We start from the raw sequence: 15155 nt of genomic DNA, 5'->3' as shown, positions 1-15155 counted from the left end.
ATGAAAATTGCAAGAAAATTGCAAGAAAAATGCTACATTTTTAGCAATGTTTTCATTAAAAATTTCATGTAAATTTTTAAGTTTCTGAACTTAGTTGGAAGACTCAGAAAGAGGATATTGGGGGGCCACATACATTTTTTCAGGTGAAAGAGAATAAATTAAGTCTTTAATTCTGTTAGCTAGGAGTTACATTTTTTAAAATATGCTTTTCTTTTTTGTAAGTTCAAGTTGTGAGTTTGTAGGAGTGAAAAGTGCCAAAAACTTAGACACGCAAGCAGTGTTGAATGTTACATATAAAAGAGTAGAAAATATCAAAAACAGGCAATGCTGAGTGCTACATATAAAAGAAATAACTATTTCTACTGGACAAGCCCTGTGCCTTCCTGGTGTTGTGGTAAACATTTCTCACAAATGCCTTTTCTTTTTAGACAAAAAGCGTGCAGTCTTTGGAGGGCACATTGGGTTGCTGTCATCATTTATCTAGTTAAAAGCTATTACTCCGTGAAGAAGTCCAGAGAATAGCAGAGCTGCAGAATGTCATTATAGAAAACAGTTTGTTTCTGAGGATGCACCAAACCTTGAAAACTGAGCATAAGTTTTGAACCTGTAGAACGCATAGACAACTGCATGAACATTTCTGATTGGTATATACTTAGAAAAAATAAGATATTTGCACCATTTTTTGTTTCTATTGATATGACATCTCCATCTCTAAATTCTCCCATGCAAACATGACTGACCTGAAAACATATTAGTCACAGAGACTTATGACAGAGTCAGAACATAGCATTAGAAAAAACACATGGCAAAATAAATTTAATCTTACAAATTATTATTCTCCTCTCCTCCTGGAGATGAAATTCCATGAAATAAGAGGGCTTAAAAACAGGATGGTGGCATGTTGCTAAGTGCTAGACTTTTCACTTCAAGGCCTATTTGTCAAACATTTCTGGTAGAATATGTAAGGTATTGGCATAACAAACTTGTCTTAGGAGAATGTATTCAAATATCACTTTATAACCATATGCAAGAGCTCTGGTACCACTGCAGTGTAGTATTTCATGTCTGTTTGTCTCTATGAGGTGTACACGTCTGTATTTAACAGAATATTAATAAAATTATTATCATACAAAAATTTTATGAAAAAAAAATTTAACAATCTTTCAATTAAGAGACAATATTCAGATAACAAAATCCAGGTGAAGAATTAAATACTGATTTGAATTCACAAAGCATTCTTTTAGCCATGCTAATGGTCAAATTTAACACAAGGACTGCTTTAACAGAGGGTAGATATACCTCAGTTGGTTTATCCACAGCTTGTGGTTTAATACAGAGGTCATTACAACTTGTAGTTTTATAAGGAATTCATTACTGGGTAGGTACAGAAGAATGCACTTTCTCTACCATCAGATAATATTTCAAAGGTGTGCTTGTAAGAAAATATAATCAGAATTGTTAAATCCCATTTATTTAAAATTTACAGTAAAAATTTTTTCAAAGGCCAAATAACCCATGAAGACACTGTTCAGTGACTTAAATGGTAACATATAAAATAAGGGTTGGACTCGATGATCCTGGTGGGTCTCTTCTAACTCAGAATATTCTGTGATTTGGTGATTCTGTGAGCAGGGAAGTGTTTTTGTGTCCCTGTCACAAAGTTGTTCTAATATTACAGGTAGACAAAGGCATTTTTCACATCAAATGAACCTTTCTTTCTCTGTTTTTGTATATGTAACATTGAGATAATACCTGCAGATATCTGTGAAATAATTTCAGGAACAGATGTGCAGTATTTTCTTTTGGAAAGCAGTGCTTTATTTTGTTTGGCATTATTGTAAATAATGTATGGGAAGCACTTGGGAGCCACTGATCAAAATACCTTTCTGGTGATAACTTGATTTAGTAGATGAGACAAAAAGCTTTTCCCCTTGAAGCTGTTGGCTTAAATGAGTTCAGGGTGAGGGGTAGCTTAGGAAACGCTCCAAAGAATTCAGTTCTTGTAGAACTTCCACACCCTCAAGTTCAACATGTCCCCAGTAGAAATGTTAGTATTCTTGGGAAAATGATGAAAAATGGCATGAGCTTAATTACACACTACTCTTTTGAAACTACAACCAATTTTTTGAACTCAAGAAAGAGAATTGCAAATATCTCACTTGCTAACTTATTTTAGAAGCTACATTTTCTGAAGTCACTCCATAACTGACTGAGGTGCATTTTCCTACATCAATAATTTCAAAATCTGTATTTTCAACCAAAAAAAAACCCCAACAAAAACCAAAAAGAAAGATGCTGAAGTAATTCCACCAGCTATATAACTCCACGAAGGCTGCAGTTTTATTTCATTAAGGGCAATATTTAATTAGGAGTAGCGCATGGAACAGTTTTCCTATAAACACCATAAATGTAATATAATTAGATATTTTATTAAAAATAAATATTCTTCTTTTTGCTATTCTGCCCCTCCATTCATACTGTACTGATTTGTAGTGATGATGCTTTTGCTAGATAGCTTTCTGTACATGTGGAATTAATTTCTTGTATTAAAAACCGCAAGATTTATTTTTTTTTCTTTTCCCTGTGGGTGCACATTGGATTTAAGGACTTTTCTGTTCCTTTTAGTTCTTATGCTCATCTTGAAAGCAGCAGGCAGAACTGATGACGTGCCATCATTCCCTCACTGCTAGGCCTTATGTTGTAAGTCATATAAAACAAGGTAAAAATCTTTTGGCTCTGCTTTCATTCATTGTTTACACAACAAAATCATAATCAATGAGTAGTGTGATCTGAAGAGAAATAATAGCAGCTCCCCAGTGTAGCAGACCGATGGAAGATTTAGTGTTGATGTCTTCTGGAGGAATTTCTGTGGTCATTTTCACTGTCTTGCAGAATAGGTGCTGCCTTACAGCCACAAACTTGTTCCTGCTCTGATTTCTGATAATTTTACCCTTTTCAGCTTTCTACTCTCATCTCTCTGTGAACTCAGGAAAAAGACCATTAAACACGAGTATGTCGGGCTTAGTATAAATTTTTCATTTGAAATAAAGAGCTATAGGTTAGGAATTCCCTGCACACTGCTTAGGAGCAATTTCAGGGCATGATTAATTTCTCGGTGCAAATCATCAGGCAGACACCCTCGGGGGTTCCTTGCTTCTGCTTAAAGCAGAAGATTGAAAGAGAGGAGAGCTCATTCATAGAAGAGATTGTAATTTTACCATTGACACACACCTGCAAGTTTTTCTCTATATCAAGAGCTACTGCTTAGATGTATATGCTGTTTTCTGATAAGTTCCTTTTCAGATTCTTAAGTCAGAGTTTCAGGATGTCTTGGAAAATAGCATATGCAACAAGAAACCCAGTTTGCAATAAAGAGAAATGCATCAAAATATAACAATTTTCTCAAAACTTAGTTGTCAGAGCTCTACGTCACCTTCTCTTGCATTACCGATAACGTCTCAGCAGCAGCCCCGCGAGCTGAGACGCGTGAAACATTTGCAGCCGGTAATATCTGATGATAACCTTGACTATGACACACATCATTACCGCTCCGTAAGGCAGACGCTACCCACAAGCCCAGAGCACCTAGGCCCTTCCGGCAGCGAGAGGGGGTGGGCCCTCAGTCCCTCAGTGTAATACTCTGCCTTTTTGGATCTTCCCTGCCTTCCTCGCCGGGGTGCGACTCTTTATTCCCCCCTCCCTCCCTCCCCCCTGACAGCGCCCGGCGGCGCCCCGCGGTCCAGCCTGGCCCGCCCGCCGAGGGCGCGGCGCCCCGCAGTGCCGCCAGGTGGCGCCACGCGACCGCACTTGGAGCGGAGCCGCGGGTGGGGTCGGGTGCGGGCTGGGTGGCGGGGCCGGCTGGGAGAGGGGCAGGGAGACCGTGCGGGTGAGGGCAAGTGGGCCGGGAGTGGATCAGGGAGCGCGAGGAACGGGTCGAGGAACAGGTCACTGTCCAGAAGTGGGTCAGGGAGCGGGTGTTGGTTCCAGAAGCTAAGCCGCCCCGGGGAAGAAATAATTGAATAAAGGGGAAGCTACCGCCGATCCCCGGGCCTCGGAGCGCGGGAGTACGGGCGTGGGAATGGAGCCTTTCAGTGCGCCGGTTGCAGCCTTATGGCCTGAAGTGCCCCAAACAACGTGTATGTTTTAGTGATTAGTATTAATTATTAAAGTCTATGAATTCCAAATAGTTCCCAGTCAGTGATGCTGCTTGGCTTGACTGCAGCAGCGACCCGTGAGCGCTAATGGGTAGGTGGCATATTGGTACAGGGGCGGCTCAGCACGACGTGTTTAAGTAGAAATAAGGGGGGGGGGGGGGGGGGAGGCGAGGGGATACGGCTTTTCCCTGCTGCCGGTGACACCCTGCGGCGGGGCGCCCTGGAAGGGCTATCCCAGTGGGAATACCGCGCCTCGCCGCGACTGCTGGCTATGTGCCGGGGTGCGAGGCCGGGGTGACGCTCCAGGGAGCGGGGCGCCTGGCCGGGACGAGGGCTGGGGTGCGGGGTTAACGGGGGTGCTGTGGCTACACTCTGCTCCGCTCCCGGCGTCTGTATCCCTGCCGAGTGCGTGTGCCTGTGTGTGTGTGTGTGTGTGTGTGTGTGTGTGTGTGTGTGTGTGTGTGTGTGTGTGTGTGTGTGTGTGTGTGTGAAGAGGGGAGGAGGGAGGCAGTGGGGTGGTGGTGGTAGCGGCTGGCGGGAGGGGGATGATTATTGGCAATGGGCGGGCGAGAAAGAGGCGACTCCTGTTTCCTTTTCTTTCTGCCAGCGCAATCTCGGCTCATTTTCTCTAAGCAATACAAGTTCACGGACGAGCTACCTAGCCAGCCCTCCTCTCCCGTCATGGACCTCCCAGGTAAAAAGGCCGTTTTCCTCCCCACTGGCTGTTCCTTTTGCAAAATACCATTATTAAATGATAGCAGTAATAAGATACAGGGTTAAGGCAGCTGTAGAGTTGCCTCTGGGGAAGTGTAGGGGCGATATTCCAGAAGCGAGATCGCCGGGTGTTCTGGTGAACGGGAAAAACTGAGAAGCAACTTCCTAGGGAGACGTCGGGTGAGTCTTTGACTCCTGAGATATGTGTGCATGCCAGGTTGGCAGCCGGAGGGAACCTGAGCTGGCTGCTTCCTTCCCGAGAGTTTAGGGAGCCGCTGGGGTCGGCAGCAGCGGTGGCAGCCCGGCCTGGGGGACAGAATATTGGGAAGTACAAATCGGTGCCCGGGCGCAGCTCTCCAGCCAGGTGGGGAGATGGGAGGCGGCGACTTCCAGAGCCCGACTGGGGAAAAGCTTTGGCGGGGTCGCTGGCTTGGGGTCGTCCCGGCCTCCCGCAAACTCTGGAGATAGTGGGGCAGCTCCCATCGAGGGGAGAGAGGACGCGTTACCGACAACAAGAATAAAATCTCCTTTCGTAGTGGCTGGGGCGTTAGGAGATGGATATAAAGTCAGTTCGCAGATTTAGTAAAAAGTGGGGTCGTGGAAACTAGGTGGGTTTTGGAAGCCCCCATCGGCTGTGGGGCGGGAAGTGGACTGTTCGTAGCGTCCGCAGGGTGCTCTACCGGGGTGTGCAATCTGTCGCGGTGCCCCCTCCTCACGCCTCAGAGTACGGCTGTGGCTGCGGGACCGCCGGCTGCCGGGAGCAAGAGGGGTCTCCGGGCAGCGAGATGTCCCCCAGACCTGTTGTGCCGGCTGGGGCTCCCGGGACGGGGAGGGGCAGCCCGGGGCGCTGCCAGGCGGCGTGGTGCCGGCTCCTGCCTGCCCGCTGCGGTGCCTCACCGCCGCCTTTCCCCTTGGCAGGCTGCTGCGCGCCGCCCGCCCTCTGAGGAGGCTCCTTCGCCCCGCGCGGAGGAGGAGGAGGAGGAGGAAGAGGAGGAGAAGGGGAGGAAGGCGCGGTCCCGGCCGCCGCTGCCCAGCCGCCGTCCCGCAGAGCGCTGGCCGCGGGGAGCCGCGGCGGCAGCAGGTGCGCAGCCCCCTCCGCCTCCCCGCGCCCACCCGCCCGCGGTGGCGGCGGCGCGGGGCGCCCGTATGGCGGCGGCGAGCCCGAGTGTCGGCGGCCCGGCGCTGGGCATGGGGCGGCGGCGGCGGGGGGCGCTGCCGGAGCCCGCGGGCGGCTGCTCCTGCTGCCTGGCGGCGGCGCTGCCGCTACTGCTGCTGCTGCTGCCCGCCGGGTGTCCGGTGCGGGCGCAGAACGACACGGAGCCCATCGTCCTGGAGGGAAAGTGCCTGGTGGTCTGCGACTCCAGCCCCTCGGCCGACGGCGCCATCACCTCCTCCCTGGGGATCTCGGTGCGCTCAGGCAGCGCCAAGGTGGCCTTCTCGGCCACCCGCAGCACCAACCACGAGCCCTCCGAGATGAGCAACCGCACCATGACCATCTACTTCGACCAGGTCAGCCGCCGTCTGCTTCGGCTTCGCTACCCCCATCTCCGCCCCTGCCTCCACCTCAAGACACGCGTATTCTCGTACGGGGTCCCCTTCCACTTTTTAATCCCGACCCACCCGCTCAATAGCAATTTTATAGCTCAACTCCTTTGAAGGAGTCTCGGAAGTTCTTTTAGCTGGCTGCGGGGTTTCATAGGGTGGTACCGGCGGGGAACACGCTGGCTGCTTGTCCTGTCCCATTGATAGTAAGGTGAGGGCTTTAACGTGAGAGTCTGTGCCTCGACGCGTACAGGGGCGCCTTGCAGCCAAGGATTGCCTCAGCCAGCCAGGAGTAATCCGGAGGTCGTTCCTTCGGTGTTACGTCGGAAATGCTAATTTTCGGGACAAATTCAAAGATTTACCGATGAGGAGTCGTCGGATCTGCTCATTCCGAGCGCATTTGGCAGTGTTACAGCATCTCTCAGGGGGAGAGAGGGAGGAGGAAGAAGAGGGTGTTTCCCGCGTTATCAAAGGAGGCGAACGATGTCCCCGGTGGGCTGTAAGGAATGGTGTTATCCCGCACGGCATACGCCGGACAGGGCAGCGAACAACCCGGCCTGGTCATCCTGCCCCTTCCCCGTCACATTGCTTGCCTCACAGAGGCCCATGCCCTGTCCATCCACTTGATTTTTGTGATGAAATTTACGTTTTTCCTGCCGCTTCTGACTCCTGAAGTAGTACTGCAGAGTCAGCCAAAATTAGCGCACCAGAGTGTTTTCTCTCTTTTTTTTTTTTTGGTTGGTTGGTTTGGTGGTTTTTGTTTCGTTTTTATGTCTGTCCCCCGTCATTCATCTGTCTACCCATCCTTCCTGATGAGTTTGCACAGCTATTCTTCACATACAAGATCTCATAAAGTCAGATCAGTAGAGAAAAAAGAAAACAAAACACAAAGAAACCCACAACAAACCCCCAGCTTTCTGAATAAGTAACATATTTTAGATGCTTTACACAATGCACTGCACAGTTCCCAGGAGTCTGAAGGTGTTTCCTCGGTGCTTCCACAGTTAAGAGCTTTTTTTTTTTTTTTTTTGCTTTTTTTTGTTTTGTTTTTTACTTTGGCTGTTCGGAAGGAAAGGCTTGGGATCTGGGGGAAGGAGGGGAGGAGTCGGGGAGGTTATTTATTTTCTACTGCTTTGTATTTTTCTTCATTAAAGCAGAGGTTGTAGCACTCAAAACTAATCGCGGCCAGGGTGCCCCGACGTTGGGCATGGCAGTGCAGCCGGCTCAGGCTTACCCATGGCATTGCCACGAAACTGCAGGTTCTTCTTGTCACCCATTCCTTTGAGCCAAATCATGCTGCCTGTTATAGGAGCCTGGAAAAGGAGGAGCGGATAAGCCAAGGGGAGATCCTCGTCAGATCGGCAGGATCGGAAGGCTGTGGCCACCCTTTCTGAGCAAACCTTTGCACATCTGCTGGAGGGCTCAACTCTTACTCTTTTTGTTTCAAAAAACATTAAAACATATGAAAAATTAAGGCTGTTACCGGGAAGGAGGAGCAGGCCCACCCCAGCTGCCTGAGGAGCTTGCGGGCCAAGCGGCACAGCCCTCTAGAGGGACAAAGAGACATGAACTGGCAGATGATGCTGATGCTGAGCATCCACTCTCCTCCTTTGACCCTTTCTGCAGTGCATTTTAGTTCTATACCCTATTAAACTCGAAGGCAGCTCTGTTTTCAATAGTGCTAGCTAAAAAACATACATTTGCAAATATGAGTTAATGACTTTCAGGATTTTTTCCTAGCTTCTTTCCTCTCTCTCCTTCCCTCCATTTCACACTCCTCCTCCTCCCCCTTCTGCCACCTTTACTTTATTGCTTTATTGACAGCGCAGTGTAGACGTTTTCACTTCATCTAACAGGCTTTGGAGATCATTTTTCTGTAACTAAATTGTTTTATTAACTGTGATGTCTTTTAAATGTCTCTGTAACTTGACTCCATTCCCCTGACATGCACGTTTAATTGTGCTGCAAATGCCATTTTGACTGGGCTTTATATCAGTCACGGAGCTCATGTAAGATTTTCAATGGTGCTTTTCTAAAGTGGAGTCTGATTTCTCTTTCTCTCTCACTTTGTTTTGTTTTGTTTTGTTTATTTGTTTACTTTCCAGGTATTAGTTAATATTGGCAACCATTTTGATCTTGCTTCCAGTATATTTGTAGCACCGAGAAAAGGGATATATAGTTTCAGTTTCCACGTGGTCAAGGTCTATAACAGACAAACCATCCAGGTGGGTCCTGATCTAAAGAAGATGCTTTCTTTTTTTTTTTTCCAAGTGCTCATTTCTAGCCACACATTTATAAAACTAGCAATTGAAGAATGAGACTGCATGCTATTTTTAAAGAGGTCTGTATGCATGACAGAAATCAAACATTGCCTTAACTTAATTCAACCCAGATTCTAACCTGCTCAAAAGTTCAGTGATGTGCTCAGGGCAAAAAAGTAATTGAGAGTTTTGAGAAAACTCTGATTCTCTCTTTGCACTTTTTAGGTAAGTTTAATGCAAAACGGCTACCCAGTGATTTCAGCTTTTGCAGGGGATCAGGACGTCACCAGAGAAGCAGCCAGCAATGGGGTCTTGCTCCTCATGGAAAGAGAAGACAAAGTGCATCTCAAACTGGAAAGGGGTAACCTCATGGGAGGGTGGAAATATTCAACCTTTTCTGGCTTCTTAGTCTTTCCACTATAAAAGAAGGCCAAATAGGAGACAGATCCAAGAGCCGGAGCAAGGATTCAGTTGTTAATGACACCCTGAACTTGGCAGCACATGACAGTATTTTCAGTCACCCCGTCAGACTGTCACGGTAGAAGAATGATAACCTTCTAAACTCCAACATTTGCTTTGAATATTGACAATTCCTTGGGAACCTGCGCCTCTAATTAGTTTTAGACGACAGTGATCTTTAGGAGAAATGAAATTATCGACCTGAGCAATTTGTACCTGTGATTGTAAAGTCAATTTTGGATGGGATCATTGACTTTCTTATAATTTTTTCATTTTTTCCCTCTTTCAATTTTTCCTCTTTTTCTTTCTCTTGTTGTTGTCCCAATGAGACAAATAACTCGGACCACAGAATCACTTTGTCAAATGCTTGCTCCAGAGCCAGAAGAATGGAGTGTTCAGCCCAATGAAATGTTCTCTCCATACTTTCTTTCTTTGTGTTGTATAGCCTTAAGAAAAAAAAAAGAAAAAAGAAAAAAAGGAAAAAAAAAAGAATTATTTCAGTCTCTGTCCTGTATTTTTCTGGGGGAGGGGGATTCTGGATATTACTGTGTCAAGAAGTGCTTTATCCAGTGAAGCAAAATTTGCACGATTGGAACCTTATTTGTGTTGTTCGTGTTTTTCATCGACTTTATTTTTTCTGATTTTTGTTTATGTGTGCTAAAATGTAAGCGAGATTGATCAATAAGACAAAACAAAGCACATATATACCCTGTAGCTCCAAGTAAAGCTAACCAGTGAACAGTTCTATCTGCACTTTCCAACTGATCTTTATAGACCTATTTAGAGAAAGAGAAAGAGAGAGACAGAGCAAGAGAGCTACATGATCCTTCAATTACAATCTGGAAACCGGCAAAGGAACTGACATTTTTGAATTGTCCTGACATTTCTAGAAGCAACAACAAAGGTTTTGAATATCTTCTCTGACCATACCCTAAAATATATCCTTTCTTTGCATTATCAAACATACTTTGGATACATTTATATGATATTTATTTATTTGTCCACTAATTCGTGAGTGCACATTGTAGGAGCACAGAGAGATGTCAGAGCAAATTCTTCCAAATTAAATGAAACCTTCTCCACTTGAGCTGTCCATGGCAAGTATCAGAGGAATTGACACTAGCCTCTTTGACAGCCTTGGGTAGAGGGGCCTCAGAGGATCAGCAAATGCTCCAGAAATTGCATGGGTGCCATGCAATTTTTAGTTATGTGTGCTCTTCCCAAAACAAATGACATCAAAGCTGTGGGGGTGGACAGACATTGATATTGAAGGTTATAAAAATTATTATCCAAATCAACAAGAGGTAAAATGTCTGGGCAATGTCAGTTGTATCCTTTTGCCTCATTCTCAATAAAACAGATTTCTTCAATTTTTTTTTGTTTTGTTTGTGGATTTTGAGATTTTTTATGAAGGTTGGTGTATGAGTGTGTTGAGAAAAGTCTTCCTTGAGGAAATCCAGGAGGAATGTTTATTTTATAGAATTTTAATATTAATTTATTTAATTTAAAATATTTCATTTTGCTATTAATCCCCAAAGGGTGGAAGTGTATAAGAATTTATTTTGGTCAAATTTACTCCTCTGCCACAAGCAAAGGTATTTGCAGGAAATCGGTGGTATCTACAATGTATTTCAAAATTATGGTAGACATGTCATTTTCATTGTAAATTTATCATTAAAGCGACAAAATCAATTAAAGTCATATATTCTTTAAAAAAAGTACTTATCTGTGTTGCTTATATACCTCAGATGACTAAGGCATTAGCCAATTTAATATTTAATATTTTTGTGTATTTTCACCATTAATGCTGTTTGTTTGCTTCGCCATTTCACTTTGCCAGTTACTGAATGAATTGGTTTCAGGTCTTGTTTTTAATGGCTTTCATTTTCTAGTTCCCCCTTGTGCGTTGGCATGACTGCAGTGTTTCTAGTTGCAAAATATCACAGGGCTCTGTTTAAGTACATGAAATAAAACCTGAATCAGCAGCAATCTTTTTCTATTAAAATCAAAAAATACAATAAATACAGTTGTCTTAATGGTAAATATTGTAATGCTACTTTTTTTTTTTTGTTTAACTTTTGATCATATCTCTCAAGAAAACAGAAGCTAAGTTGGATCCAAGTACCCAGTTTTTCAGTTTCTACTACATTTCCTAAGTTTTATTTTAAAATTCTGCCTATCATAATCACATTCTGTTGTCCCGGTTATTTCAGTTCTTCTGGCTTGAATAAGGCAATGACTTCTTAATTCTGTCTCTCCACTAAGCCAAATGAGGCCAATGACAAGGGTTTCATTAAACCTTTTCTTGAAAGTTTCTTAAGCCACAAGAGCTGCAGGATCTGAATATCTCTCTTCATGTATTCAAGATCAGTAGTATTGACTGGTTATTTTATAAAGCTAAATGTGTTTATATGATAACCAGTCTTCTTCTGAATATAAAGAAGGTTTTTAAAATACTGCTTCTCTCCCTCTGCTTCTTTTATGTCCGTCATGCTAAGCTGTAGAGCTAGCAGTCATATAAAGAGTTAAATTAAATGGAAAATGTGGAGTAAATTCTTATTGTACATTAATTGCAATAATGATTTTTTTTTCTTTGTGGTCTTTGCAATATTTAGTCCTTTTCCGCTTTTAACTATGGCCCTGAATTTGAGAAGGTGGAATCTGCTTGTTATTTGAAACAGTAGACATTTTGATATTTTTTAAGGTACAAATCTCATGATATATTTTATGTTGTGAGGGGAAAATGTAGAATAGCAGCACTGTAGACTGCAACAGTAAATATTATGTGAGACCAATTAAAGGAGCCTCCTAGCACATTAAGAGTAGACTTACCTAAAGTAATTTATATAAATAATTTGATTGGGTAACATTCAGAGTTGCTGTAAATTTAATATTGAGGGGCACCATGAGAGTTAATAAGTGTAAAAAGCATATGTTACTGAAGCAGGCCAACAGCACAATAACGACTGGGTCCTGTGGGAGCAATTGCACAATGTTCCTTCCAACAACTCTCAAGCTTTCTCATAAGTTGCTGTGTAACACAGTCATAAGATATTCCTATGAAAATGCTGTCTGTTTGACTGCTTCCCTTCCAGGGGACAATATGTACCTGAGTGTTTGCTGGTTTTGGTGTTCACTGTTCTACTGTTTCTTGAGCCTACTACTTGTACTAGGGTAGAAGCCAAGAACTGTAAGCCAGGAATGATACTTTCTCATCATTGTTATCTGTACACATTGTTACCTTCCTCTCGGTTTTTGGGTTTTATATTCACAGTTTCAACAAGGTCTTGTCAAATTCTGCATGCTCTCACCTCCCCCTGAGACAGTGGGTGTGATGGATGTGAGGTGTATCTTATTATTGGTCAGCATCTTGCAAGCTGGATCTGTGGGAGGAGGAAGGAGACAGGACGTGAAATGAGGGAGTTGTTCAGAAGCTACATTGTGTTTGCTGGCTGTGACTTTTTTAACTCTCAAAAAGTACATTTTGTTTTTATTGACCAAATTTGTTTCTTGGAAAATCTGTCAAAGTAGAAGATAGGCTTGTTTACTGATGGAGTTATTCAGAAATAGCTGAAAGTGGTTTCATGTCCTTGTAATGTCACACTGATTTCTGAAATAGGCAAAGTCACAGGTAGCATTGCTTAAAAATAGGTCCTATAATTAGTTGTCTGCTTCGATCCGTGATAACTTTCTTGTGTTAACAAGCACTCAAAAATCATTGTCATTAATAGACTTCATAGTTTTTGTGAGTAATGACTTGCTGTTAAACAGTTACACATAACTAAAAAACCCCAATTGATTCACTTGTTTTAATATATTGTTGAAACACCAGGGAATATCTTTGAGTTATTGCATAGTTTCTAGTTTTGGAACCACTCACTGTCTTGAACCATTGTTCCAGAATCGTGTTTGATGAGGAATCATGCTCATTTTCAATCATAGTGATAAATTATGATTAATTGTAAAATACCCATTTTCTTAATGGAGTGGCTTCTTTTATTTGACATGACCTCACCTATCAGGATCCTCATCTGACAGAACGTCATGATTCCTGGCCACCTGTTAGCTACATTATATTAACAGCTTATAAATTCCTGCGAATTACTGATATCCATCACAACTGTAGTTAGACTAGGTGGCTGCTTGCTTGTTTTACTTACTTCAGTGAAGTCCATTTCTCTTATGAATGGGTTTTACTTGTGTGCCTCACAACACTAAATTTACACTCTGAATGTTATCTCATCAATTTATTTATATAAATTACTTTAAATAACCCTGCTCTTTCCTGCTGCTGTTGTACATTTACCCCCCTCCAACAGAAATGTATCATGACATCTGCACCTTATATCAAAATATCTGCTGTTTCCAATAACAAGTAAGAGGAGCTTATGGAAAACATCAGTAGTATTGTGCTTGAATTGTAGGGTTTGGATTTTGGTCATGATCTACTATACTTAAAAATCAATGACAATAATTGGTGCAAACCTTTAGTTAACAAAACTATTGTTTGGTTTTAAGGTATTTAAACACTAATCATAATTCTGATAACATAAGCAAAATCTGCAAGTATATTTTGAATGCATATTTTAAATCCATTCTCAAACCAGTCCTGTTTATGGTCTTATCCAACAAAATAATGATCTTTCTCTCTTAGTAGGTATTATTAATAAAAAACAAAGACCACTAATGGTATTTTATGCTATTTGAATGTGAAAATGAAAATACATTTCACAAACCAAGTATATCTAACATATCCTGTTTCTTAGGTCATATACCTTAAACTATTTAGTGAATCCTCTCTGTTATTCATCAGGAAGAATAAGTTGCCTAACTTGTTGGTTTTCTGCAGATCACAAAGCACATATGTGCATAACAAGACATGGAGAAGCAAATAATGTGTACTGTTCTGAATTCTTTATTAAAAAAAAAAATCTCCATCAGCAGAAATTCAGGTATCGAGAAATGCTCCAAAACTCAGGAAATAAGAAAGTTAAGTTTTTAAACTTATATTTCTGACTGATACTAGTTCCATTGTAGTAATGAAGTGGTATTTTCACCATAGGAATTTAAAAAATAATTTAAATTGTTTTGTGAGATGATCTGTATTAAAAGACTTTTGTTCAGCATATTGATATATTCAGTGCTATATATATTCAATGAAAACTTAAGTTCATTAATTAGTAATTAGTAGTTGTTATGTAACATTCTCATTTCTTCTGATAAATTAATGGAAACTACCTCATTGAAATGCTTTTTTTCCTCAGTGCATACATACATGCAGAAGTACACACACACATATATATGTACACATACATGTCAAACATCTATTTTTAGCTCATAATGGATTGAGAGTTGGAGTTTTTTATACAGTTTGGCCTTCCTTTCTCTGAGGCACTACCATAACAAGTTAATTTTTATTTTATTTATTGTCATTCTAAACCTAAAACTGTTTATCTTTGCTTACATCTAAGAGTACATAGAGTACTAGCAAATAGCAATATACATTTCAGTGTCTGAGAACTGTCACAGATGAGGTAATATTAGGGTAAAGTGAAACATACAGTTATTATTAGAAGACTTGAATTACCTCAAGTTCTTTTGAAAGAGTTTCTGATGAGTAAACTTATGATGCTGTGTGAGAATTGCTTCAATAAAGACATACAGGGAGATATCACAGCATTTGTCCTTCTATTGACACCACATGGGAAACCTTTAATACATATTACGTAGCAAATATGCCCCTATACTACACCTAGTTGTTTAACAACAATAATCCTTATAAGCTGACTTAATTTAGACTGTGTAACTTTTCTGTATAGAGATACATTATATTTTCACACATAAGAACTAAGAATACAGCAACTTCAGTGGTTAAAGAGTTTCCCAGCTTTGCTCACTAGGGGAAATCTAGCACAGAACTTATGTTACTTGTACAGGCTTTATTGCTAGTGAAAATATGTAAGAAATTATTTTAAAAATAATCAAGTTCTGTAAATGACTTATTTTTAACAACAGTGGAATTTTC

The 15155-nt window shown here is 42.1% G+C and overlaps 1 protein-coding gene across 1 annotated transcript; it reads left to right on the top strand.

Annotated features, from left to right (window-relative positions):
• Positions 1-4726: 4726 nt before the first annotated feature.
• CBLN2 (cerebellin 2 precursor) lies at positions 4727-11149 on the top strand. The gene is made up of 4 exons (XM_071553139.1): positions 4727-4848; positions 5787-6377; positions 8516-8635; positions 8897-11149. Exons 2-4 carry the CDS (start codon positions 6015-6017, stop codon positions 9092-9094), a joined length of 681 nt encoding a protein of 226 aa, XP_071409240.1. The 5' UTR covers positions 4727-4848; positions 5787-6014; the 3' UTR covers positions 9095-11149.
• The last annotated feature ends 4006 nt before the right edge of the window (positions 11150-15155 follow it).

This window comes from Pithys albifrons, chromosome 4 (genome assembly GCF_047495875.1).
Source record: "Pithys albifrons albifrons isolate INPA30051 chromosome 4, PitAlb_v1, whole genome shotgun sequence".
NCBI lineage: Eukaryota > Metazoa > Chordata > Aves > Passeriformes > Thamnophilidae > Pithys > Pithys albifrons.
Note: the sequence above shows the minus strand (reverse complement) of the source record. Positions and strands in the feature narration are given on the sequence as shown.

What these genes read in the sequence shown, in the direction of transcription:
- CBLN2 (XM_071553139.1), top strand. Translation starts at nt 6,015, where the DNA reads ATGGCGGCGGCGAGCCCGAGTGTCGGCGGCCCGGCGCTGGGCATGGGG. An exon ending in TGACCATCTACTTCGACCAG is followed by an intron (nt 6,378 to 8,515) that starts GTCAGCCGCCGT and finishes TTTACTTTCCAG; the next exon opens with GTATTAGTTAATATTGGCAA. An exon ending in ATAACAGACAAACCATCCAG is followed by an intron (nt 8,636 to 8,896) that starts GTGGGTCCTGAT and finishes TGCACTTTTTAG; the next exon opens with GTAAGTTTAATGCAAAACGG.